Source organism: Odocoileus virginianus, chromosome 19, assembly GCF_023699985.2.
Source record: "Odocoileus virginianus isolate 20LAN1187 ecotype Illinois chromosome 19, Ovbor_1.2, whole genome shotgun sequence".
In the NCBI taxonomy this organism is placed as follows: Eukaryota; Metazoa; Chordata; class Mammalia; order Artiodactyla; family Cervidae; genus Odocoileus; species Odocoileus virginianus.
The window spans coordinates 36,132,246-36,159,764 of NC_069692.1; the positions used below are offsets into that span (position 1 = coordinate 36,132,246).

At 35.3% G+C, this 27,519-nt stretch overlaps 1 protein-coding gene across 1 annotated transcript in view; it reads right to left on the bottom strand.

Annotated features, from left to right (window-relative positions):
* UFL1 (UFM1 specific ligase 1) overlaps nt 1-27,519 on the bottom strand; it is a 63,878-nt gene continuing 36,359 nt past the window's right edge. Inside the window, exons 7-19 of the mRNA XM_070450096.1 lie at nt 20,069-20,127; nt 16,188-16,334; nt 14,351-14,526; nt 13,535-13,714; nt 11,701-11,821; nt 9,308-9,424; nt 6,461-6,578; nt 5,334-5,500; nt 5,122-5,252; nt 3,784-3,864; nt 3,384-3,469; nt 2,714-2,894; nt 1-2,094 (exon numbers count right to left, since the gene is read on the bottom strand). Of these exons, the coding sequence (XP_070306197.1) occupies nt 1,876-2,094; nt 2,714-2,894; nt 3,384-3,469; nt 3,784-3,864; nt 5,122-5,252; nt 5,334-5,500; nt 6,461-6,578; nt 9,308-9,424; nt 11,701-11,821; nt 13,535-13,714; nt 14,351-14,526; nt 16,188-16,334; nt 20,069-20,127 (1,783 nt within the window). The 3' untranslated portion in view covers nt 1-1,875. The remainder of the gene's footprint in view (nt 2,095-2,713; nt 2,895-3,383; nt 3,470-3,783; nt 3,865-5,121; nt 5,253-5,333; nt 5,501-6,460; nt 6,579-9,307; nt 9,425-11,700; nt 11,822-13,534; nt 13,715-14,350; nt 14,527-16,187; nt 16,335-20,068; nt 20,128-27,519) is intronic.

Sequence of the window (27,519 nt, forward strand, 5' to 3'; positions counted from 1 at the left end):
TCCAGGTAACTGAAAATGATTTATTAAGGTGAAAAGGTTCATGAATGGCAAACTTGCAAGGAATGAAAGACACAGAGGACTATGGAACTACTTTTGTGTACAAACATAATAAAATCCTCTAAAAATATTCAGGATAACAATTTAAAAATGTATTTATATCACACATATACATCGATCCTAGTAATTAGAAGATTCAAAGTACATAAAATTTAATAGAGAACTTTATTCTAAATAACATTCTTAAATCTGCCCATTAAGAGCACAGTAAACATTTAACAGTTTTTATTTTATTAATGAAATTAGATTTTTACATACAAAATCAACTATGTAATTTTATTTACAAAAATAATTAAAAACTGCTTATTTACTGTGGAAAAATAACTATTTTGATAAAAGAAAAAATTTAATGACAGTTTAATGCAACAAAATAAGAATGGCTTTTTGTTTCATTGTCTGATACTTTGACTTAAATGTGGATTACTTTGGTATCTCTTGAAACCTAAGTAATAAGATCCTTAAACAAGCACTGAATAAAAAATTAGGTTGGGTGTATTCTGAAAGCTGAATCAACAGAACTAAGTGGAGTTTGTGGTCACAGAGGATTTGTCATTTTTCTTCCTTTGCCCTTGTGAAAATAATTAATAGAAAATTACCAATGGCAATATTTTAAAATTTGTTATATTCCTATCAACTTTGACATTGCTTAGCAAATTATATTAATTTCTTTCAATGAATGTTAATACTTTGTCTAGAATTAGGTTAGAGGTAGACTGATCTTTGTAGTCAAACATTTTAAAACATAGTTTTAAATGCCACATAAGGAATAATATAAAATAGTATTTTTAAAAATATTTGAGATTTTATTTACTATTTTAAATAATTCCTTTTTTATATACAATAAGTTGTTGCTTAAAACTCATTTGATTAAAATTATTACTCCAAGGAACTACTTTAGTCTTTTAATCGCTAATCTTTACAAATTAAGAATACCTATTTCTTAATAAGTTTCTATTTTTGAAAAAAAAAGTTCCAATGATTTAAATGCATTATAGATCCCCTACAATAAAGTATTAGGTGACAGTGTCTATGATATGAAAAGTGAAATTCAGAAATGCAAACTGGGTTATAGAAAACTATCTGTATTACATTTTTAGTGAATGTGATCTAACACTTAGAAGTATACCTTTTCTCTCTCGTCAGCATCTTATTTAGAACAGAGCCCAGGAATGCATGGAGCCCTCAGGCATTCTGTCTCTGTAAACACAGCCCTGAAGCCCCAGTCACACAGAAGTTCACTCTTGGGGGGGAAACTAGAGGCCCTCTATCTGCCAGGAATAAGAGCAAGGGTTTAGTAATAAAACAAAAACAACAGTTGGCAAACTTCTGTGTTTTAGGTTTGAAGCATTCTCTATTAATTTTAAAGAAAAATACACTATTTTCATTTTGACACCAAAGGTTTTTTCCCTTTCTTTAAGAAACACTGACCACATTTTAAGTTTCTATGTAAATTATATTTACGTATGTCATCTGAAATCTAGTAACACAACAAATGAGTCCTTCCCTAGAGATAAAAGATATCAGAAAATTTATTTTTCATTCAGCTTCTAGGAAGAAAATAAACTTGAACTGTATAATTTTTAGAATAATGTGAAAAAGAAACCTTCCATGGAGAGCCCAATTTACAGAAACTTACATTTTTTTAAACTTACAATGAATACAATGCTACTGTTTTAACTGAATTGTGGGTGTGGGAGATGCTATTGGGGGGATTCTGGACTGTGAAATGAGTTTTTTTTTTTTTTTTTTGGTAACCACTCGCCTTTAACTTTGGGGGAAAACCTTTACTGTATGACAACATTAAGTAAATTAAAATCATTACTCTTCTGTCACTGATGACTTCCTAGATTTGAGAACAAGGTCTTTAATGGACGAGGAAAGCTCCTGAAGTTCTTTACGAGTTGTATTAATGATATCCTCTTGTTCTTTGTCTAATTCATCACTTAAGGGATCTTCTCCCTGCCCAGTCTTCTTATTCTGACTGACTAAATGCTTTACAACCAAACCTTGATACTTTACTAAAAGAGTATGTTGATCCTGTGAAGAGAAAGGAGAGGAAAGTTAACACACATGATTTAATTTTCTGTGGGAAAAAGTAAGATGTATTCAATCATTATACACTGCAGGTCTTCATCTTTACAAATTACTGGTCATAAAAGTAGAAAGCTGAATCTAGCAAGGTCCTTGCTCTCAAAGAGGTAGTTTGGTGGAGATAAGACATGAATACAGATAATTTTAATGTAAGTTGACTGAGCTGGGTTCTCTCACCAAAGACAAAGTGACATGAGAGTTCAAAGAAGCCAGTTTGCTTTTAGCTGAGAAGTCCCTCAGAAGAACGTGTGTTGGGTAAGACTTTTGAGCTGTCCTTGAAGGACAGGTTAAACCTGCATAAACTGAAATGGAAGACTGAACATTATTATATCACTTCCAAAAACTTAATTTCTAAATTCAGAATATTCTTTACCAGAGATCTTAAAGGATCCTGAAAGATTCCTGAACTCGTCTGAGTTTTAAAAATCAATCTCCTTCACTGTTCCCATTCTAGGAAGCAGAAACATGATGTTTAATATGTTCTGTGTATTAGATTCACATCTATCCACTCAAAATATTCAGAATCTAAAATTTTTAAGTTTCAAGTAGACTGAAAATATAATACCTCTGGAATTTTACTATTCAGAAAAGCAATGATCTGGGGGACACATCTTCCAGGTGCATGGAGCATGCTATGGGTTGAGAACTGAAACAATAGAACCGATGTGAGATGCAGAATAAGAGCAGGGTCTTCTGTGACTTTTAGCTGTTCAACCAGTGCTTGCCGATGCTGAAACAGTATCTGCCTAAACAAAAAGAAAGGAACACAAGCACATTATCATATTCTAACAAGTTCTCACCAATTTCAGTTCTTCCCTTCTTAGCTTTCCCAGTTTATCTAGTTTCATAAACAATTTAAGGGACCTTTTATGCAACAGACACATAGTTCTGAACAGCGTGGATAAACTAGTATGCTAAAAAATGATAGAGAAACTATACATCAGGGATTCTCAAAGTATGTTTATTATTTTGAATTGTTGGGTATCAAGCAGAAGTGCACTGGTTTAAATAAGGCTTCCTATGAAGAAGGTCTTAAGGCTAATAAGAATTATTAATTCCTAGGCTTGATCAGCTATGGGATTAAGAACTCTGATTACCTTATTCCACTGGGTCAGAGAGGGACACCTAAGGATATGAAGACTGACTACGTTTGAAGGTCTACAGTCATTTAGATACAACAGTTCTGTCTGCAGGATTCAGACAGACTCCAATTTCAGACATTAATTCAGTGTTACCTTTCTCTTTTTTTGTCTCCTTTCTTCAACATAATATCACAAGCTTCTGCTGTAGAATCCAGACAACCAAGAAAGTCTTCTATGCTCTGGAAAGGTGTTTAAACCATTATTTACTTTTATAAACAGTCGCCTAAAGAAAAGCAGTCATGTAATACTGTTTTATAGTTTTATACCCTGAATACAATTTTTAAAAAGGTCATTTTGTCATTAGGTTTGAAACTGTGATTTAGGACTAGACAGTAAAGTGTCCCCAGCTTTGTCTCTTTCTTCACCCTCCAAAGAGATGTCTTGAGTGTAGGATTAATAGTTTTAAATTTAGTTTTCAGTTATTTTGATAAAAATCCATTCGAAGATCACAAATTCTAGCTCAAGTATCTAAACACAGTAAAACTTTATTTACCTTTTCATTCAGAGAGCTGTGGAGTTTGGTGAGAGCCACTTTTGTTTCTTCTGATAATTTACTTAGAATTTTTTTTCTTACCTATAGGGGGAAAAAAAATCCTTTGAGATTGTATATTCACTACATGTCAAAAATACAGAGGACATCATGAGAAATGCTGAGCTGGAAGAAGCACAAGGTGGAATCAAGATTGCTGGGAGAGATATCAATAACCTCAGATATGCAGATGGCACAACCCTTATGGCAGAAAGCAAAGAACTAAAGAGCCTCTTGATCAAAGTGAAAGTGAAAAAGTTGGCTTAAAGCGCAACATTCAGAAAACTAAGATCATGGCATCCAGTCCCATCACTTCATGGCAAATAGATGGAGAAACAGTGGTTGACTTTATTTTTGGGTGCTCCAAAGTCACTGCAGATGGTGACTGCAGCCATGAAATAAAAAGACGCTTACTCCTTGGAAGAAAAGTTATGACCAACCTGGACAGTGTATTAAAAAGCAGAGACATTACTTTGCCAACAAAGGTCTGTCTAGTCAAGGCTATGATTTTTTCAGTAGTCATGTATGGATGTGAGAGTTGGACGGTGAAGAAAGCTGAGTGCCGAAGAATTGATGCTTCTGAACTGTGGTGTTGGAGAAGACTCTTGAGAGTCCCTTGGATTGCAAGGAGATCCAACTGGTCCATCCTAAAGGAAATCAGCCCTGAATGTTCATTGGAAGGACTGATGTTGAAGCTGAAACTTGATAGAAAGAGCTGACTCATTTGAAAAGACCCTGATGCTAGGAAAGACTGAGGGCAGAAGGAAAAGGGGACGACAGAGGATGAGATGGTTGGATGGCATCACTGACTTGATGGACATGGGTGAACTCCGGGAGGCCTGGTGTGCTGCGGCTGATGGGGTCGCAAAGAGTCAGACGTGCCTGGGCAACTGAACTGAACTGGATCCTGCACTAGCAGGTGGATGGATTCTTTACCACTGTGCCACCTGGGAAGCCCAAGAGCTTATTTACTTATCTTTTTTAAAGAGATGATGTTCTCCTGTTGCTTTCTATATGCTAATAGGAAGTAGAAGGCCAAGTATGCATGCTATCATATTTATTACAGCCATTTCCAGACACAGTGACTAGTATTTCCTTTTATTAGTATTGTTAATAGACTGGTCATATTACCAATCCTGGTAGCAACTGTATATACAGTGTACTAAACCTGAACCAAAAATCTGACAGATTTCTAAAAACTCCTTCCTGAATTTCATTTTCATTTTAGGATGTGAGAAAATAAAATGTGCTTGGACTTCAAAGCAAAACGCATCAAGAGTGACAAGAAAAACACTAACTTACTTCACTGGTAATGGTTGCAGGATCATCTACTGCCATCATTAAGTCCGAAGCTAAAAAGTTGAAAATGAGATTAGTGATATCAGTACACACTGTTTTCAGCAGGTGTTTGGTAAGAGCAGCCTGGGTATCATCTGGAAAAAAAAGATGCTTTATTAAAATAAATGTCCAAGAACAACTGAGAATCAATGAAAAAACACTATTAAGTATAATACCTGTAAAGAACTTCATCCCTTTTTCAAATAATCGAATATTATTGTAAAGGTTTGAAACCTCTTCTTGTAAGTCCTTGATCGTGCGCTTTCTACCAGTTCCAGAGGCCGAAGAAGTTGAAGACATGTAAACTGAATGTACCACTTCGAGGTAAGTTTTATTTAAAGGTCTATGAATAAGATAAATATATTTAGTTCATTAAAATGCACTGGGCTTATGTAAATAAGAAATTTTGCTTCTGTGGAAATAAGGCTTTAAAGATTTAGAGAATGGTTCACAATTTTTCCTCTAATTCCAGAAATTAAAATTGAGAATAATTAACTTGAAGTTATAAAGTAATCAAATTTATTGCACTAAAGACAACAAGAAAAACTGTTTTAACAAAAGCTTCAATTCAAATTCAGTTCAGAGCAGCTTTTTAAATTAGGTAATCTGGTATAAGTACAGCAGATTATAAATTTGTTTCCCATCCTCAGGAGTAATAACTTATAACTTAAACTCTTGATTTCTATAAAAAGATCTGTATTTTAAAAAATCCTTATGCTAAACACAGAATAGACTTTTAAAATGTAGTGGCAAATGATTAATAGTAACTTTTATGCACAAGAGCATTCATTTAAATTGTAAAAAATTTGACTACAAAAGCTCTATTTCTAAATTCAAAAAGTTAGAGGCACTGGGCTCCTGGATTGCGTTTAGAGAAGCTTACACACACAGACTAACTTGTGGGAAAACTTCATGGTAGTCAGGGATAGTCGTTACATACAATTTATTTCTGTATAAAAATAAATTTAGCCTGGCTCATTTATAAGGTAGTGCTATCTAAATTTATTCTCTTTGAGGGCAGTTTGTTACTTTATTTTCTCTGTAAAAGTGCACTGTTTATCTTCTGTTTGACAGAGAATAATCTTTCCATTTTAGATGTTACTTTTCACGCAATGTTGTTTTTCTTCCAACTAGGACTGGAAGAGAAAAGGAGATGAGACTGCCTCCACATTCCTGCTCTGTATTTTCAGCACTGCCTTGCCCAGCACACTTAAATATTTGTTGAACTACTTCTATAAGCAAACAAAACACCTATATTATAACTCACTAAATTTCTACCATAAAACAAAAAACATATACTTGCTTTATTAAATACTCTGAAAGCTCAGAAATAAACTCCTCAGGGGCATCTTGTAAGTGTTTTCTTAAAAAATCCTCAATCTCATCCTGGAACATAAAAGTAATCTCTGGTTTCTTTTTTCCTGTAATAAAAATGAGCCACAAGAAAAAACAACAAAAATAAGTAACCTACAAGCAAATAATATATTTAATAAGACAGTAATTTATTCATTGCTGATCATAAAGTCTCTAATGTTGTCACCAAAAATTGCCCATATCAAATAGCAATAAGCAATGAAAGCACTGTTAGAATATATAGTGGCATTTCGAGTAATAACATTTTAACTTGTTTTCTACATGTCAATCAAAAATAGTAATGATGAGAAAATTCTCCCCCTAATCTAACTTGGATGATGCAAATATCTGGAAATCAGAACAATCAAGTGGACTGCTAAGATCTTAGGATAATTTTTTTGTTGAACAATGGATACAGAGCAGACTGTCCTTCTTTATAAATATTTACTAAAAATCAAATCATCCTTATAATCAAGTGAACCACAATTCTAGTAGAATGAAGCTAAAAACTGTCTTTTTCAACAGGCATGGATGAAAAAACCTACAGCTTTATAGCCATAATTATTTTTGCTCTCACAAAAATAATTCTATGCCAAGGAAAATTTGTATGTAATGGAAATGACTGAGGAAATGTTATGCCTACTCACTTACTTGGAAAAGTATGGGTTGCAAAGAAAGCTAACAATATTTCCATAATTGTGAAAGTATAAAAAAGTGATTATTTCCAGCTAAATTAGGTTACTGTCTCTAAAAGTGAAACCTTAGGGATAAAAATAGAATAGCTCAAAAATCAATTTTCAGTATGCATCAAGATCTAAGTACAGCTACTTCTTGTAGGTTAAGAATAGATAGGAAAGTACTATCCTTTTTTTTTTTTCCTGAGTTCTGCTATTTATTCCTGCTCTCTGACATCAAATAGTATCTGACTTTTCTGTCTGCTTCCTATAGGTATTTGACTATTTATTAAATTGTATTATTTCCTTCTAGTAATTTTTACACAGAGTTGAGCATGTATTTTAGATGAGAATCAAACTGCATCCCCCATTTCTGAGATTACAACAAAAGAGCTTTTCAAAAGTACTGAAGTTGCCTTTAAAAAAAATTCTTTAATAGCTCCTCTCCTACTAGACTATACACAAAAGGAGTATCACAATGCCTCAATTACTTAAGACTACAGATTTTAGAGAAGTATTTTCTTAAATGACCCTTCACCCCTAACTCTTTGTTTAACCTCTGAGGAACTCAGAACAGTCTTAATGCTAATTAAAAATAAGGGTTGAGTTACAAGTAGTAGCGTATTAACATCTGCAGCCTTGTCACTTGATATTTATATTTCCCAAGCCAATAAATAATAAATTCTGAGGAAGAGGTTAAAAAAAAATCTCAAATCATCATTTCAAGTTTCTCTTTGTGTTGGGGAAAAGGAGAAGGGGAGGTATCATAGTTTCATTCCTTTTTAAAACAAACATAAAAAAAAAATTGTACTTTTATTTAGAATAGCAAAGTAAGGTATGTCTGGCTAACTTAACCATACCAAATACTAACTAAAGTCTAGACAAAGAAAGATGCATATATCTAGTTCCTCTGCTTAGATAGAAGCAACCAAACAATTAGGTGTTACCATAAAAATTAAACATGGATAAAATTATTTTTAACTTAAATTTTCAGAGAGTCACTTTTCATAAAATGTTCTAATTTGCTTTGCATGGAAGCTGGGAGAACATAAAAATCTATGCAAGCTGAAACTGCAATGGGAAAAAATTTGATTGTTCTGTAACCTTTTTAAAAATGTTTGTGAAAACATTTGAAGTTCTTATTCCTGGTTATGAATGTATATGGAAATGAAAAATAAGACTAATAATTCTAATTTAGTACACTGTAATTTAATGCATCAGAAACACTGAGAATGAAAATGTTTTCTTTGTAGAAAACTTATCAAGAATAATTTGAACACTGCTTGCATTCTTCTCATCCTGTAACTTAAAATACAGAGCAAGCATCTTTTCTATGCTTGAGCAAGCTGTCATATTCCCTTTTTAACTCTCAATCAGCTTCCAACATTTTATTCTTTGCCCTCTCAACACTGTGGAACACTTCTGAGAATTCCTTTAAGGTGAAGCTTTTTTTGTCAATTTCACGCCCTACAGACATCTTTATCCTTTTTGTCATAATCATTTCGCTTATTTACATCAAGTGTGTCTTTACCAAGCTCCTCTGCACAGCTAAAGTTTCTTGAACAGAGGCAACTTCAACATTCCCAGAGTCAGGTATTTCTTCCACAACTCCACTTATTCTTGATTCATATTTCCAGTGTTATCACTTTCCTTTGCCACACATTCATCTTTGTTGGCCAATTTCCTCTTTTGATTATCCATTTTTGTAAAATATCACATGGATTTATCACTGGGGGACAAGGAGGTAACACAACTACATGCTATGTTTTCAGTGCATAAAGCAAGTTAAGAGACGCACAGTGATCAATCTCTGACAAACTTGGAAATAAGTGACGTGACTGTCACAGATCATGATGCACATCTGTTATTTATGTGATCTGTGGATTAAGGGGCCAGCATTAAAGCCTGTACTTTATGTAATTACTCAGTTAGTACACTACCCTGGTAACTGAAATATGAACTGCATTGTGGGGGTTCTGGTGTTTAACTGTGAAACTGTGCCCACTGAAACTCGGCAAAGCAAGGACTTCCTGCATAATCACAGACACCTCACTATGCATTTTAAGAAAGTAAGTTAAAAAAAATCACACACATTCAAAGGAGAAGTGAAATGAGCTACACACCTGTGTGAGATGACTCATCATCACTATCGTCATCTTTTCTTCCTTTCTTCTTTGTTTTTTTAATTTTGTACTCTCTGGCATTGCCGCCACCTCCTCCTCTCACACTTCCACTGCCCTCTGGTGGGAAAATGACATTAGTTAGTATTACCTAATACTGTTTTTAGAAATAATCACACTATATTGTCATATTTAGAGTAGAAAAAGAAAAGCCAAATAAACTTAACTTTTAGCCACTTTTTAATGTTGTGGTTTATTAAAATATTTTGTAAATTCAAACAAAAATAATAAGATGAAATATTTGAATTAAAGCAACTCATTTAGATAGCTTATCTACTCTAAATGCAGTCTCTCTCTAATAACATCTAATTTCTGAAGCTTTGACTTTTTCCTGGCCAAACCCATCCCTTTACCTTCCTTCCATCTTCCTCAAAATTGCCCTAAGTTGCTTATCTCTGTTACCACAGCCTCAGTAACAGTCCCTATTCCAGTACCTCACAAACTTGGTTTTGTCTTCTTGATTGAAAGATTACTCCCCAGGTTTACAGGAGACATGCTGACTCTCCCACCACCCTAAAAAAGACAATGAACTTCTTGACAGTAGGGAGCCTCTCTCGCTAATGTCCACATCCTAGGGGTTAAGGCAATGCTGGACAGATAACAGGTGCTCAATAAATGTTGACCATAAATTGGCTAAGTGGAAAAATATCAATCACCTACTGGCAAAATAAAGACTAAAAAAATGCAAACCAAAAAACAGACTAAAACACTATAAATAAAAGTAAAAATTAGAGGTATTTCTCTATTATATATCTACATTTAAAATACCTATTCAACAAAATAATGGGATTATAACATTGAAAAATATTGAAAATATATTTCTTCATAAAAGATTCAGTCTTTAAATAGAATGATATATATATATAAACAAATATTTTTTTTTTCTAAACTCTAAGTGGAATTCCCTTAAAGTCAAAGTGAACTGAAAGTCACTCAGTCGTGTCCGACTCTTTGCAGCCCCATGGACTATACAGTCCATGGAATTCTCCGGGCCAGAACACTGGAGTGGGTAGCCGTTTCCTTCTCCAGGGGATATTCCCAACCCAGGGATTGAACCCAGGTCTCCCACATTGCAGGCAGATTCTTTATCAGCTAAGCCACCTAGATTTTATCATACTGTATAAGTTCTATTGCTTTTATGATAGAAAACCACAACTTTCAAAACGAAAGTTTAAAGTGAATGTGTTTTTTACATTTGGCAATAAAGTTCTTATGGTAAATATGTTTGACATTATTCCATGAACTGTAATTATACTATTATAACAGCATTATCAGAACAAAACACCAGATGACCCTGAATTTTAAGAAGGATCTAAAACAGACTAGTTATACTACGTACAACCAACTGATTAAGTGGATTTAAATCTTCAATTAACAAAATATGCACTGCTATGAAAACTATGACTTATTATAGCAGTTTACCATATAGTTTTCCTAGAATAGAGAAATTTCAAAATACCATTACTGATTCTGTAGAAAAAGATTTTTGAAGAGAAAAATAATCTTGAAGTAGTGAACTTTCACAACAAATAAAGTTTTTATAATGCATGGTCAATATAGCTATATTTATTGATTAAATACTTTGAATATCTAATTTCTTTAACCTTGATATAGCACTAATAAAATTTTTCAAATGACAAAAAGTATGGAAAATGCGTGTTAATTTCCCAATGCAAGTTACTAGTATACCAGTGATACCTAGGATAATTTACAGTGATTCTAAATTAAAAGAATACATAAAAACTGGCCCTCGGGAAATTCATTCACTCAATAAATATTTATGGAGCACTTAAAATATGCCAAGGAGTGCTCTAAGTATTAGGGAAACAACAATAAATGAGATGGAGAAGATTCCAAAATGATAAAAGACATCACAGTGATAAAAGTGATGTAAAAAACTAGGAGAATAATATATGGAGACTGACAGTGTTGTCCACCATTCTGGGTGGTGGTTAGGGAGGCCTCTGTGAGGAACTGACGTTTCAAGGGGAGCTCTTGATGATAAGAAGGAAACAGTTATTTGAACTCCTGTGACCACTCCAGGTAGAAGTGAACATAAACTTGCAAAATCTGAGAACCAAGAAAGAAAAAAGAAAGCTACTAGGGCTGGAACATTAAAGAGCAATGGGAACAGGAGGTCATGAAACTAGCTTAATTCTCACAAAATAAAAGAGTAACCATCAATATTTTCATTTTTATAATCAAGTTAATTCATTAGCAAAAGATCTGGTTAGTATCAGCAGGTGAATTAAACAAAAGGCCTTCCTAAAGGTCTGATAAAAACAAAGTTCACTGCAATGAATAAGAAATCTTCCATGTTATTAATAATTTGTTACCTGTTGCTTTCCTCCTTCGTTCATCTTTTTTATCCTTTTTACTTGTATTAATGCTTTCTAAAATGGAGATTTGTTTCAGATCTTCTTCAGTGATTAAATGAACAGGATTGTTTTTCATTTCCTGAAATAAAACATGCTTATTTTTTGTAGGTGAAAATATAAAATATTAAAAAATGCATAAAATAAAACTTGTTTTTATACTCATATCCCAATTGTTTTTTGTTTGGTTTCACTGCTAAGAATTATAGAGCTCTGTCTCAGCTGCCACTCAGATTGTTAGTCCTTGCCCCAAATCAATCTCCTTCCTTGCTGTCCTTGACATTTTGTATTTATCACCAGGTAATGAGAAATGCTATGCCAGATCACTTAAGAACTAACTGGTCACACAGTACTAGATGGAATCCTCTTTAAATGTTATTGGCTAATTTTTCCACTGCCTAACAGATGACCCTTTCTTCCTCTCTTTTCAAGACTTCCTTGGTCCAGTACCACTTGGATATCCAAGATTACTAGAAAGATAATGAAATCTCCATTCCCACAATAATGATCACATATGAGTTGCATACTTAGTCATGTAAACTTTTCCCCACTCTGGACTCATTCTTGATCTCTGCTTTTTTATAAATTTATGTTAGAAACAAGGAACTATTTCAAAGTTCAGAAAATGGTTCTAAATCTGCAGTGAAAAACATTTTCTTGTTGAAAATATTTCCTTTTCAGTTTTCCAATGAAATGTTATATCATTTTGTTTTAGTGTCATTTTATTTGAAATGACAGTTCAAACAAAGGAAATTTTTTTCCCCTGAATATATTTTTGTAGTTGGAGGGAGAACAAGAAAAAAACACAATAGTGTTAAACTGTAGTTTAGTAAAAGGTCACAAATGAAAATAATAATGTAGTCATTTACTAACTGGTAGCTAACATGTATCAGACATTTTATTTATATCACTCCTTAATTCACATTTATCCTTGTAAGAATAGGCATCACCATCCTTTTCTTTGAAGACAGGGAAACTGGAGGTCTATTTGCAAACACCTACAGGGTAATCAACAAGCAAATTAGAACTCAGGTTTACAGATATCAATCCAGTGTACTTTTTACTCCTCTCTGCTGGTTTGCAGGCCAAATATAGAAAGTTATGTCATTTTTAAGACTATTAAGGAGCTTAAAAGGAATACAGATAAACACAAATTATATACTTAATAAGCCCTCATGAATTTATTAACAGTCTGAGATATAAATGGACTTTTTCTACCTATTAGTGAGCAGGCTTTATAATGGGGGTGCTTTTAACGAGAAAAATGAATTCAACAGTCATTGAAGCAGACATGGTATGACCTCTGCTTCTAAATACTTCCACAGCAGTTGCTCTGAGGAGCTAATCAATTTGGATAGTAATTTCTTTCCTCAGTAAGTTATCTGGCTGGTAACTACTAAATAGGTTAAATTATGAGGCTCTGCTAAATATAGTAAATATAATGTGTATTGATAAACAGATACACTCTATATTATGCATATAATCCAGTGGTATCATTTTTATGGATTTTAATGTTGGATCAATACTCTCAGGCTGTAAGTGTATAATTTCATTGATGAGATTTCGATTTATAAAATCAGCTTCCTATGTTCTAACTTCTGTGTTCGGATGGGAATGAAGGAGGAGAAAAACAAATCCAGGAGAGGAAATAAAAAGGAATGATGCACTGAAGGAAAATAATGTATGAAACAGTGTTCAGTTTTGGGTATGCTGCTTACCTTATTTTCAAAAGTCAGCAGATGACTGTAATGTGAAAATACTGTTAAATCAGTAGGTGAAAGGAAATCTGGCATACCTTTTCAGCTTTCTGGTGCATCAGTTCACTGAACAGGTCTGTACAATCATTTATAAATTTTTCACTGACTACAATAGTATCGCTGAAGACTACAGCTGAAGCCTGTTTGCTGAGTGCTCTCATTACATGTTGAAGCAATATTGCAGCGTCTTCAACTGATAAGGAACTGGGTAGCAGAGGCTAGAATTACAAACAAAATGAAAACAAAGTATAAATGCAATATAATACAGATCAACCATTTGTTAATATATATGCTCTCCCTAAGTGATCTCATTAAGTTCGATGGTTTTGGAACCATCTATATGCTGAACAACCTCCCAAATTATATTTCTAATTTTATTACCACTCTGAACTCTGAAATCACATATCCTACTGCTTCCCTAACCCACATGGACTCATACCTAAAAACAGGCATCTCAAACTTTAACATGTCCTGTTCAAAACAACTTGGTTTGTGCCTCCGGGTGTGCCCAGAACTCAGCTCCCATCTTCTCTTCCCCATTGTTCCCCATCTTAACCAATGGACCCACTTTCCATTCCGTTGATCAGGCCCTAAACCTACAAGTCACACTTTGTTCCTCTCATAAACTCACAATCTAACTTCAATTCTTGATACCTCTGCCTCCAAAATACATTTCTTCTTAGCTGTTTCTGCTATCTGAAATTATCATTTTCATTAACACCCTTCTCCCTCCCCTAACCATGAAAGTATTCCTCCTGAGAGCTGTATCCTAATTCTTAAAATGGTCATATACTAGTGAAATACCAGCTGTCCTTGGCTTACAGGAAAATTAAGAAGAAAAAGATAAAACATACTGCAGTATCAACCCATGTTCCAGAGCTGATGGCTTCCTCTACTGATGCTTCCACCTGATCCACAAGTCCCTGGCCAACACAAGCTGCTTTCAAAAACAAGAGTTGTGTAGTCTTATATCTTTTCTTTATGTAGCTCATAGCATCTGGGATTCCAAGTCTGGACAAAGCATCAAATTCTAGAAATACATTACAAGATTGGAATAGAATTGTTAATCACTCTTAGAATTCTTAAAAAATGTTAAGTTCTATCAAAATCTGGTCTTTGTGAATGCACTGTATTTAAGAATAAAACATATCACAGCCTCTTTCCTGGTTATGTTACCTTGTGCCGTGTTTGCACACGTGCTCAGTCGTGTCCGACTCTTTGAGACCCCATGGACTGCAGTGTGCCTGTCAGGCTTCTCTGTCCATGAACTTTTCAAGCAAGAATACTAGAGAGGGTTGCCATTTCCTTCTCTAGGGGATCTTCCCAACCCAGGGATCAAACCCTTGCTCGTGCCACATCTCCTGCACTGCAGGCAGATTCTTTACTGCTGAGCCACTGGGGCCCTATGTTACACTCCCAAATTTTTATTGCTGAACATATTTGTAGATAAATTGGTTCAAGTACTTCATTAATCCTGCTTTGTCTTTTACTCTCCAACTGAGGAGTTGAAGGGAAGGATGAGGACAAAAGACAAAAGGGCAATAAAAACAGAACTGAGGATAAAGGAATGTAATGATTAGAGAAACAAAAATTGAAATTTTGCTTATCACAGTTAGCTAAAGGAATGGAATTTATTTTTCAAATGTTTTATCAGACAACTGACAATAGCAATTTTCTAGTCTAATTTATACTAGTAAAAGATCTAGTATATAAAAAGTAAAATATTTAAGACTTAAATGTGCAGCCATTAAAGTTACTGGAGATAGCTACCAACCTCTCTCTGTCCTCAAATAATAAAAGAAAATTAATTACAACAAAATTTTAATTCAAGTCCTTGGCTGAAGAACTGCAAAGGCACATTATAGAAAGTCAAGTCAAGAAAACGTAAGTCAAGCCAGTACTCATTTGAGCACACATTTAAACTGAACGCTAATGACTGACAGATTTACTTATTTTTAGGTAACTTATCTCTTGGGTTTCTCTAGTGGCTCAGGCAGTAAAGAATCTGCCTGCAATGCAGGAGACCTGGATTCGATCTCTGGGTCGGGAAGATTCCCCTGGAGAAGGGAACGGCAACCCACTCCAGTATTCCTGCCTGGAGAACCCCATGGACAGAGGAGCCTGGTGGTCTACAGTGCACAGGGTAGCAAAGAGTCAGACATGACTGACTGACTCATACACACACACATGCACTACTTGTTTTAATGATTAAATTCAATCAATGTATTTCATTCAAATGATGGAACCCCAGAAAAAGAACTTAGTATAACTTCAATGTTTCTGAAATACTGGATAACTAATAAAAATGATAAAACTGACAGCCAATAAAGTATTTCTAAGATTATGTAAACCCGGCAACTTCATAAATTGTGTTATAAAAGCAATTACTCTAAGAATTAAAAAGAACTGGAAGTATTTGATATATAGTATCACATTACTGGAAGGCTGGTAACAATCAATACTAGCTTTGGCCTTTCTACATTACAACTGTTCAGTGACAATGGAATTAAACTCAGTTACATGACTCACAAAAACCTTCAATGTGACTACCTTCACATTCAAAGAGAACCACTCTAGTCTGTTGGCCAACAGTAAAGTACATGTGTACTCACTCCCAGGGTTAATACAGTTTTTCTAAGAATGTGTTTAACATTAAAAATGATTTTTTGTTTAAAGAAAAAAAAAAGTTACCGAGATAGCCATTCTGCCTGAGAAAAGAATCCACCCAAGCACTCTGTGTTCTGGAGTAAATGTCAGGGATAAACACTGCCTTATCCTGTCTCCCACCAACCACAGTGCCTCGTAAGCGTCCATTATTAACAAGTTCTTCAAGAACAGCTTAAAAGAAAAACAAACAGAAACAGAGCAGGTAAAAATCTCAGAAAGTAAAGCACTTTACAATTTCACCATTTATTTACTATCCTTAAAAAAAGCAATTTAAAATTCAAGTTGCATACTAAATAAAGACATCATATTTTAGACAAAACTTTCCTGCCATTTATGAGAATACTCATGTCATAAATTCATGAAAATGTGTCAACTAGCTAAAGATGCTGAACTGTAACTCAAACTAATTAATATTAATGTTGAACTGTTTAGTCTGAGTTATTTTGAAAAAACATTCCATTATCTATCTCATGATTAAAAGTAGATGACTATACAATTTCAGAATAGATAATACACAATCACTGGTGTAACCAAGTTCAATATTCTCATATTTAGAAAATCAAGACACCTGGATCCTATTAGAATCAACAGTGTAAAATGAAGCCATGAAAATCTGTATAAATTACACTTCCACTGTTTAAGCTGAGGCAACACATTTAAACCCTAACTATAACAGAAGTATAATGCCATGGTTAAGAGGATAGGTATGGATCCAGATAGCCTAAGTCCAAACTTCAACTCTGCCACCTACTGGTGCTGCCATTAACAGCAAATTTATTTATTTATCTATTTATTTTTAAATCCCAGGGATGCAAGGATTCTTCAATATCTGCAAATCAATCAATGTAATACACCACATTAACAAATTGAAAAATAAAAACCATATGATTATCTCAACAGATGCAGAGAAAGCCTCTGACAAAATTCAACATCCATTTATGATAAAAATCCTCCAAAAAGCAGGAATAGAAGGAACATACCTCAACATAATAAAGCTATATATGACAAACCCTCAGCAAACATTATCCTCAATGGTGAAAAATTGAAAGCATTTCCTCTAAAGTCAGGAACAAGACAAGGGTGCCCACTCTCACCACTACTATTCAATATGGTTTTGGAAGTTTTGGCCACAGAAATCAGAGAAGAAAAAGAAATAAAAGGAATCCAGATCGGAAAAGAAGTAAAACTCTCACTCTTTGCAGATGACATGATCCTCTACATAGAAAACCATAAAGACTCCACCAGAAACTTACTAGAGCTAATCAATGAATATAGTAAAATTGGGGGATATAAAATTAACACACAGAAATCCCTTGCATTCCTATACACTAATGATGAGAAAACAGAAAGAGAAATTAAGGAAACAATTGCATCCACCATTGCAATGAAAAGAATAAAATACTTAGGACTATATCTACCTAAAGAAACAAAAGACCTATATATAGAAAACTATAAAACACTGGTGAAAGAAATCAAAGAGGACACAAATAGATGGAGAAATATACCATGTTCATGGATTGGAAGAATCAATATAGTGAAAATGAGTATACTACCCAAAACAATCTATAGATTCAATGCAATCCCTATCAAGCTACCAACGATATTTTTCAGAGAACTAGAACAAATAATTTCACAATTTGTATGGAAATACCAAAAAACCTTGAATAGCCAAAGCAATCTTGAGAAAGAAGAATGGAACTGGAGGAATCAACCTGCCTGACTTCAGGCTCTACTACAAAGCCACAGTAATCAAGACAGTATGGTACTGGCACAAAGACAGAAATATAGATCAATGGAACAGAATAGAAAGCCCAGAGATAAATCCACAAACCTCTGGACACCTTATCTTCAACAAAGGAGGCAAGGATATACAATGGAAAAAAGACAACCTCTTTAACAAGTGGTGCTGGGAAAATTGGTCAACCACTTGTAAAAGAATGAAACTAGAACACTTTCTAACACCATACACAAAAATAAACTCAAAATGGATTAAAGATCTAAATGTAAGACCAGAAACAAACTCCTAGAGAAAAACATAGGCAAAACACTCTCTGACATAAATCACAGCAGGATCCTCTATGACCCACCTCCCAGAATATTGGAAATAAGAGCAAAAATAAACAAATGGGACCTAATTAAACTTAAAAGCTTTTTCACAACAAAGGAAACTATAAGCAAGGTGAAAAGACGGCCTTCAGAATGGGAGAAAATAATAGCAAATGAAGCAATGGGCAAATAATTAATCTCAAAAATATACAATCAACTCCTGCAGCTCAATTCCAGAAAAATAAAAGACCTGATCAAAAAGTGGGCCAAAGAACTAGACAGACATTTCTCCAAAGAAGACATACAGATGGCTAACAAACACATGAAAAGATGCTCAACATCACTCATTATCAGAGAAATGCAAATCAAAACCACAATGAGGTACCATTTCACGCTAGTCAGGATGGCTGCTATCCAAAAGTCTACAAGCAATAAATGCTGGAGAGGATGTGGAGAGAAGGGAACCCTCTTACACTGTTGGTGGGAAATTTATGCTTTTTATTTAAACTGTAACATTTAACTACACACTTTGTTGTTTTAAATATCAATCCCCTAAAAAAAAGATAAAGCAGATAGGAAGGAGTTATTTCTAAGTGTACCAACAAGAACATTCAAAAGATGTCTGGGACAAAATGATTCAGGAAACTTAGCCTTTAACAGAAATAAAAATTAGTTTAAAAATGAATTTCAGAATTCCATTGTTGAGTAAATCAGAATACATCAGAAAGGTCTAAATTTCAAACACATAATTTAAGATTTTGTGTGACTGTACAACACAAATCCAAGCTAAATTCAGACCAAAATTATCAAGTTATCAGTTATTACTTAAAGAAGTTTACATTATAATGAAATTTCACCAAACCCAATTAAGCAGATTCCAAAATACATCACATTTTTAATTTTAAATTTGTCTTAAAAAATTTATCTCCACATTCTGTAAAACATAGAATAAAAATTAAATTTTTGGTTCTGTATTTGAATTTCTTTTCTATTATTTATTTTAATTCTTATACTTGTACAGCAGGTATACCTGAGTTGAAAAATTAAGCCACTGCTTTAAAAAATTATTCCAGTCAAGCTTAGGGGGAAAAAAAAACCCTTCAAAACCTCTTAAGAGTTTCACAGATGAACAGCGAAAGAACTCAGTCATACATATACATATAAACTACCACATTGTTAATCGGCTGTACACCAATACAAAATTAAAGTTTGAAAAAGAGAGTTTCACAGACACACAAAATAGTCAATGGACCAACATTATTTTAGAGAGATTACTGTATTTTTTAAATGCTAAGAATATACTTTTAATGCTATAAGCTTTTTGTAAAATTTTTTTAGCCAAACACCCCATGGATGATACTAGCTCCTCTTGTCCATGGCATTTTCCAGGCAAGAATACTGGAGTGGGTTGCTATTTCCTAATCCAGAGGATCTTCCTGATCCAGGGACTGAACCTGGGTCTCCTATATTGCAGGCAGATTCTTAACCATGTGAGGCACCAGGGAAGCCTCCACACACTTAATTTCATAAAAAAATTTATTAAAAAACGTTAAGAAACAAAGTGAAAATTATTCTTAATCCTAAAATTTAAAATCTCTCTATATATGCATACACACAGCACAGTATTTTATACACATACACAATTTAAAAAAAATTTCATTCCTCTTGAGGTACCTAATACTAAATGGTGGATATAACAGATAAGACACATACATGAAAAATGGTACAGATAAACTTCACAACTAGAAATATTTTAATGTTTTAAGATTAAAAGAGGTAAAAATATTATAATTAGTTAAGTTTTATATTTAGTCTATTCAAAAGCTAATTAAGTGAAATGCAATTTAAATCAAACTCACAGTAAAGAAGCTGCTCCTGAAATCCATATCTTGAAATCAAAGAATTCACTGTTGTAGGCCTTTATGTAGAGGAAACAAAATAAAAACCTTTTTACTGATTATAGAGTTGCACATAGTTAGGAATTAAATAAACTAGGATGATTAGCTTATGAAAAACAAATGAATTTAGAAGAAAAAAAAATGAAGGCAAAAATTATACCAGCGATCAAGATGGTGGAAAAGATAAACACATCTACCTCCCATAAATACATAAAAAATACATCTACATGTGGAGTAATTCTCACAGAATACCGTCTGAAAGCTGACAGACCTCATACAAACAAAGTTGCAAGAAAGATCACCAAGAATCTGGGTAGGAAGAAAAAAAGTTGGGACAGGCTCTAGGCTCTCAGGAAGGACCTGTGAAAGAGGAAAGTTTCCTTCACCCTGGGAACCCCTTTCACTGGCTGAAATGTCCACCAGGACGGAAAGAGAGCTTCAGAGACTCAGAGCAGAGTGCAGTAACTAGTCTGCCACAGGCAGAACAGAGAGAGATTGGCACTAACGGTCCTGACCACCTCGCTGCAATCCCCAGCCAAGGACACACGTCTGCTAGTGGACGTAACGGGCTGAGTGCTGAAACTTGGGGTCCAGGGGACAAACCTAGGGAGAGGACAGGGGTTGGCTGTGCAGAAACAGTCTGAAGGAGGTGGAGTGTGCTTCAGAGGTGTACACAGGATTGAGCCTGAGTCTGCTGTAGAAGCCCCATTGTTAATAGGGTAACGCTCGAGAGAAGGGAAGGGCAGGGCCCCACCAGAGCATCTTTAATCTCTGTGTGCTCACAGTAGTGTGGCTCTTCCTTTATGAGCTCTGGGAGGATGCAAGAGCTGAAGTGATGCCCACATTTGGAAGTGGGGCTGAAATCTGAGCTACGTCTCAGCGCTGATCAATCTATGGATTTATGCCATGCTGGTGGTTTTGCAAGCTCAGCACCTGTTGGACATACAACAGATTACTGGCGCTCCTGTGGCTGGGGCAGGTCTGGCACGAACAGTTGCAAGCTTTGGGGGCAAGAACATACACAGGTGGGACTGGGGTCTGTAGCTCTCATGGCAGGTCCAGGTGTGTGACCATGACAGCTTAGGTGCCTAACTACAGGGGACCTGAGCCTGTAGATCTGTGCTAGTGGTTCTGTGAGCAGTGCCTGAGGGTAACCCAGGCCAACTGCTTGCATTCCCATGGTTGAGAAGGGGCAAGGGCAATTCCAACAATGTACTTTATGAGCCCACACGATGACTGACAAGCAGCACCACAGAGTGCACTCCCAGTGGACAGCTTCTGCGGAGGAATTATGCAGTGGCTTCTCTCCCAGTGGGAACACTCCAGTCCTGCCTTTCTCATACCACAGCTTTGACATGGATCTGGGGACTTCTACTCCAACACCTGAGGAGCAGCTCTGCTCCCAGCAGGGCTCTGAGAACCACAGAGCCAAGAGGAGGCCCTGCTCAGTATCCACTGGAAGCTCTGGTCACAGCACCAGTCACACCCCCATCAAGGGGATAACGGCCAGCACACACTGAGAAAAGACTTGACAGGCACCTGTACTAAAAGAGCCCTCACCCCAAATATGAGATTCATGCAGGCTACCCAGGGATGCTCCTACATAAAATCAGTCCTCCAAGACCACAGTAGATAGCTATTTCTAAATTAACAGAGTCAGAAAAATGTAAGTAAAATGAAGAGGGACCATACCCAGTTAAAAGATCAAGACAACTCCCCAGTAAGGAAAAGAAAAAACAGAAAAATGAAACAAACTTCTCCAGTCTACTAGAACCTGAATTCAAAAAGGAGGTAATAAAACTACTGAAGAATTAAGAAAGGTTATCAATAGAAATGCAGATCTCTGTAACAAGTAACTAGTAACTACAGAGAGGAATCAAGAAAAACTAGAAAACTCATTTGCTGAGATTAAAGCCAAGTTAAAGGCAATAAATAGCAAACTGAATGATACAGAAAATGAATAAATGATCTGGAAGGTAGAATAATGGAAATCACCCAATAAGAGCAGCAGACAAAAAGACAAATGAAAGCAATATATGAGACCTATGGGATAATATAAAGTGTTCTAATCTATGCGTAACGGGATCTCAGGAGAAGAGAAAAGGGGATTGAAAACACTGAAAGAAATTATGGCTGAAAATCTCCCAAATCTAAGGAAGGAAACAGATATCCAGGTAAAGGAAGCACAGAAGCTCCCCCCCCCAAAAAAAAGATGAACCCAAACAAACCCAAAATAAGACATATTATAATTAAAATAGCAGTTAGAGAAAGGTTTCTAGTCAGCAGAAGTAAAAACAGTTACAAAGGGAACCCACTTAAGCCTATCGATTGATTTCTCTACAAAAGGTTTCAGGCCAGAAGAAAGTGACATTTGATGTTTTGAAAGGGAAACCTACAACTTAGCAAACTCTACCAGCAATACTGTCATTTAAAATAGGAGAGAGAAAGAATTTATCAGACAAGCAAAAAGCTAAAAAAAAAATACAGCAATACTAAACCTACCCTAACAGAAATATTGAAAGGTCTTCTTTAAATAGAAAATAAGGAAGAATCTGTAGGGGGGAAAAAAATCACAGCTGGAAAGTAAACCACTTAAATAGGCCACTACACAGATTAAAAAAATATTGTGAAAGAAAGTGACAATAACTACAATGACCAGCAAAAGGATAAACATGAAGGTGTGAAAAAGGACATCAAAATCATAAAATATGGGGGAGAAGAGTAGTAAAATATAGATTTTTAAGAGTATGTTTGAGCCTATATGATTACCAGTTTGAAGCAAGGGTTTGGAATGTGTTAAAACATCTGAAAAATAGGGTAATCACAAATTAAAAATACACAATAGATTCACAAAACCCAATAGAGAACGAAAGCATAATACAAAAGAAGACATCAAACCACAAAAGGAAAGACAAAAAGAAAAATGAAACATTAAGAAATACAAAACAACTGGAAAACAAGGTTTAAAATGGAAATATATACCAATAATTACCTTAAAGGTCAATAGACTAAATGTTCCAATCCAAAGAGTGGCACACTGGATGAAAAAAAAGGGCCTACAATATGTTGCCTACAAAAGATCCACTTTAGGGGGCAAATGACACATATGGATTAAAAGTGAGGGGATGGATAAAAGTATATCATGCAAACAGCAGTGGCAAGAAAGAGAGGCTAGCAACACTCACATGAGGAAAAATAAACTTTGAAATAGAGACCATAAAAAAAGATAAACTAGGACACTAAATAATGATGAAAAGATCAATATAAGAGGATATTACACTAGTTAACATATATACACCCAACACAGGAGCATCTGAATACATAAAACAAATACTAACAGACATAAAGGGAGAAATTGATGGGAATACAATAATAGTAGGAGACTTTAGCACCATATTCACATCAATGGCAAGACCTTCCAGACAGAAAATCAATGACACACTAGAACAGATTTAATTGATATTTTCAGGACACTACATTAAAAAGATCCAAGAATACACATAATTTCTGAGTGCACATGGAACATTTTCAAGGAGTTACCACAGATGAGGCTATAAAGCAAACCTCAACAAACTGAAGAGGCAGAAATTATTTCAAGTATCTTTTTTGACCATAACAGTAGGAAACTAGAAATCGACCACAGAAACAGAAACAAGAAAAAAAAAACCAAACTATTAGTGGAGACGACACAACATACTACTAAAAAAATAATGGGTCATGATGAAATCAAAAGGGAATGCTGAAAATATCCTGGGATAACTGACAATGAAAGTGCAACCATACAAAATCTCTGGGATGCAGCAAAAGCAATTCCCTTAGAGGGAAGTTCATAATGATACAGGCCATTCTCCAAAAACAAGAAAAATCTGAATTAAACAACCTAACATCTAAAAAAACTAGAAAAAGAAGAAAAAATAAAACCTACAATGAACAGAAGGAAGGAAATAATGAAGCTAAAGAAGAATCAATAAAATAAGAGATTAAAAAAAAAATAGAAATAATCCAATGAAAAAATGGGAAGAATACTTAAGACATACATTCCATAAAAGACATACAGATGACCAACAGGCCCATGAAATAATGTTCAACATTGCTAATTATTACAGAACTGCAAATCAAAACCACAATGAGGTATCACCTAATACCAGTCAAAATGACCATCATCAAAGTCTACAAATAAATGCTGGAGAGGGTGTAGAGAAAAAGGACCCCTCCTACACCGTTGGTAAGAATGTGAATCTGTACAGGGACTATGGAGAACAATATGGAGGTTCCTTAAAAAAAATTAAAAACAAAGCTACCATGTGATCCTGTAATTGCACTACTAGGCATACAACTAGACAAAACTATACTTTGAAAAAAAATGCATCCCAATATTCACTGCAGCACAGCAACCTAATGTCCATTTAGCAACCTAAATGCTCAGTGACAGATAACAGGATAAAAATGATGTGATACACCCCCCCACACACAGTGGGGTGTTACTCAGCCATAAGAAAAATGCTGTCTTCTGCAGAAACATTAATGGAAGTGCAGACTGTCATACTAACAGAAGTAAGCCAAATAGCATATGATATTGCTTATATGTGAAATTTTAGAAAATGATATGAATAAACTTATTTTCAAAATAGAAACCCATAGGCACAGAAAACAAATTTAGTTACCCAAGGGGAAAATGGGGGGAGAAACAGGGGAGGGATAAATGAAAAGCTTGGGATTAATACATATACACTACTATATATAGGGCTTACCTGGTGGTTCAGATGGTAAAAAATCTGCCTGCAACCTGGGAGACCTTGGGTCAATTCCTGGGTGGGGAAGATCCCCTGGAGAAGGAAATGCCAACCCACTCTGGTATTCATGCCTGGGAAATCCCATGTACAGAGGAGCCTGGTGGGCTGTCATCCATGCAGTTGCAAGAGTCGGACATGACTTAGTGACTAAACCACCACTGCTATACATGAACAGATAAACAAGAACCTACTGTATAGCATGGGCTCCCCTGGTGGCTCAGCTGGTCAAGAATCTGCCTACAATGCAGGAGAAAACCTGTAGTGCAGGAGACACAGGTTCAATCCCTGGGTCAGGAAGTTCCACTGGAGACAGAAATGGCAACCCACTCAAGTATTCTTTCCTGGAAAATCCCATGGACAGAGGAGCCTGGCGACCTATAGTCCATGGGGTCACAAGAGTTGAACATGACTTAGTGATTAAACCGCCACCCAAGCCAGGCTTCAGCAACATGTGAACTGTGAACTTCCAGATGTTCAAGCTGGTTGTAGAAAAGGCAGAGGAACCAGAGATCAAATTGCCAGCATTTGCTGGATCATTGAAAAAGCAAGAGAGTTCCAGAAAAACATCTATTTCTGTTTTACTGACTATGCCAAAGCCTTTGACTGTGTGGATCACAATAAACCATGGAAAATTCTGAAAGAGATGGGAATACCAGACCACCTGACCTGCCTCTTGAGAAACCTGTATGCAGGTCAGGAAGCAACAGTTAGAACTGGACATGGAACAATAGACTGGTTCCAAATAGGAAAAGGAGTACGTCAAGGCTGTATATTGTCACCTTGCTTTTTTAACTTATATGCAGAGCACATCAAGAGAAAACACTGGGCTAGAGGAAGCACAAGCTGGAATGAAGATTGCCAGGAGAAATATCAATAACCTAAGATATGCAGATGACACCACCCTTATGGCAGAAAGGGAAGAACTAAAGAGCCTCTTGAAAGTGAAAGAGGACAGTGAAAAAACTGGCTTAAAACTCAGTATTCAGAAAACTAAGATCATGACATCTGGTCCCATCACTTCATGGCAAATAGATGGGGAAACAGTGGAAACAGTGTCAGACTTTATTTTTTTGGCTCCAAAATCACTGCAGATGGTGACTGCAGCCATGAAATTAAAAGACACTTACTCCTTGGAAGGAAAGTTATGACCAAACTAGACAGCATATTAAAAAGCAGAGACATTACTTTACCAACAAAGGTCCGTCTAGTCAAGGCTATGGTTTTTCCAGTAGTCATGTATGGATGTGAGAGATGGACTGTAAAGAAAGCTGAGTGCAGAAGAATTGATGCTTTTGAAGTGTGGTGTTAGAGAAGACTCTTGAGAGTCCCTTAGACTGCAAGGAAATCCAACCAGTCCATCCTAAAGGAGATCAGTCCCGGGTGTTCATTGGAAGGACTGATGTTGGAGCTGAAACTCCAAAACTTTGGCCATCTGATGCAAAGAGCTGACTCATTTGAAAAGACTGTGATGCTGGGAAAGATTGAGGGTGGGAGGAGAAGGGGACAACAGAGGATGAGATAGTTGGATGGTATCACCGACACAATGTACATGGGTTTGGGTAAACTCTGGGAGTTGGTGATGGACAGGGAGGCCTGGTGTGCTGCGGTTCATGGGGTTGCAAAGAGTTGGACACGACTGAGTGACTGAACTGAACCACTGTGTAGAATAGGGAGCTGTATTCAATATTTTGTAATAGTCTATAAGGGAAAAGAATCTGAATAAGAATATATATATGCACACATATACATATACAAATAATACTGAATCACTTTGTTGTACACCTGAAACACAACACTGTAAATTAACTATACTGGAAATTAAAAAAAATAGGAAAAGAAAATCAATAAAACCAAGAGTTGGTTCCTTGAAAGGGTAAACAAAATTAGCAGACCTCTAGCCAGGTTCACCAAGAACAAAAAGAGAGAACCAAATAAAACAAGAAATGAAAGAGAAGAAATAACCAATATCACAGAAATACAAAATATCTGTTATAAGAGAATACAATGAACAATTACAAGCCATCAAATTAGACAACCCAGAAGAAATGGACAAGTTTCTAGAAATATACAGTCCACCAAAACTGAATTAAGCACAGATAATTTGAACAGGCTGATCACTATAAGTGAAATAGAATCTGTAGGAATAATAATGATACAAAAAACTCTCTGCAAACAAAAGTACAGGGCTGGATGGCTTCAATGAGTTCTACCACGCATACATAGAACTTATAATGATCCTTCTCAAACTCTTCCAAAATACTGAAGAGGAGGAAATACTCCAAAAGTCATTCTGTGAAGCTACCTACCATCAGCCTGATACAAAAATTAGACAAAGATACACCTGAAAATAGCACAACACTACAAACAACTATACTTCAATTTAAAAAACTAGAAAAAAAATCAGCCCACCAAAACTGAATCAAGAAGAACTACATAATTTGAACAGACCTATCCCTAGAAGTAAAATAGAATCTTTAATTTAAAAGCTTGCTACAACAAAAGTCCAGGGCTTGATGGCTTCACAGGCAAATTCTACCAACCATACAAAGGATTATACTAATCCTTCTCAAAATCTTCCAAACGACTGAAGTGGAGGAAACACTCCCAAAGACATTCTAT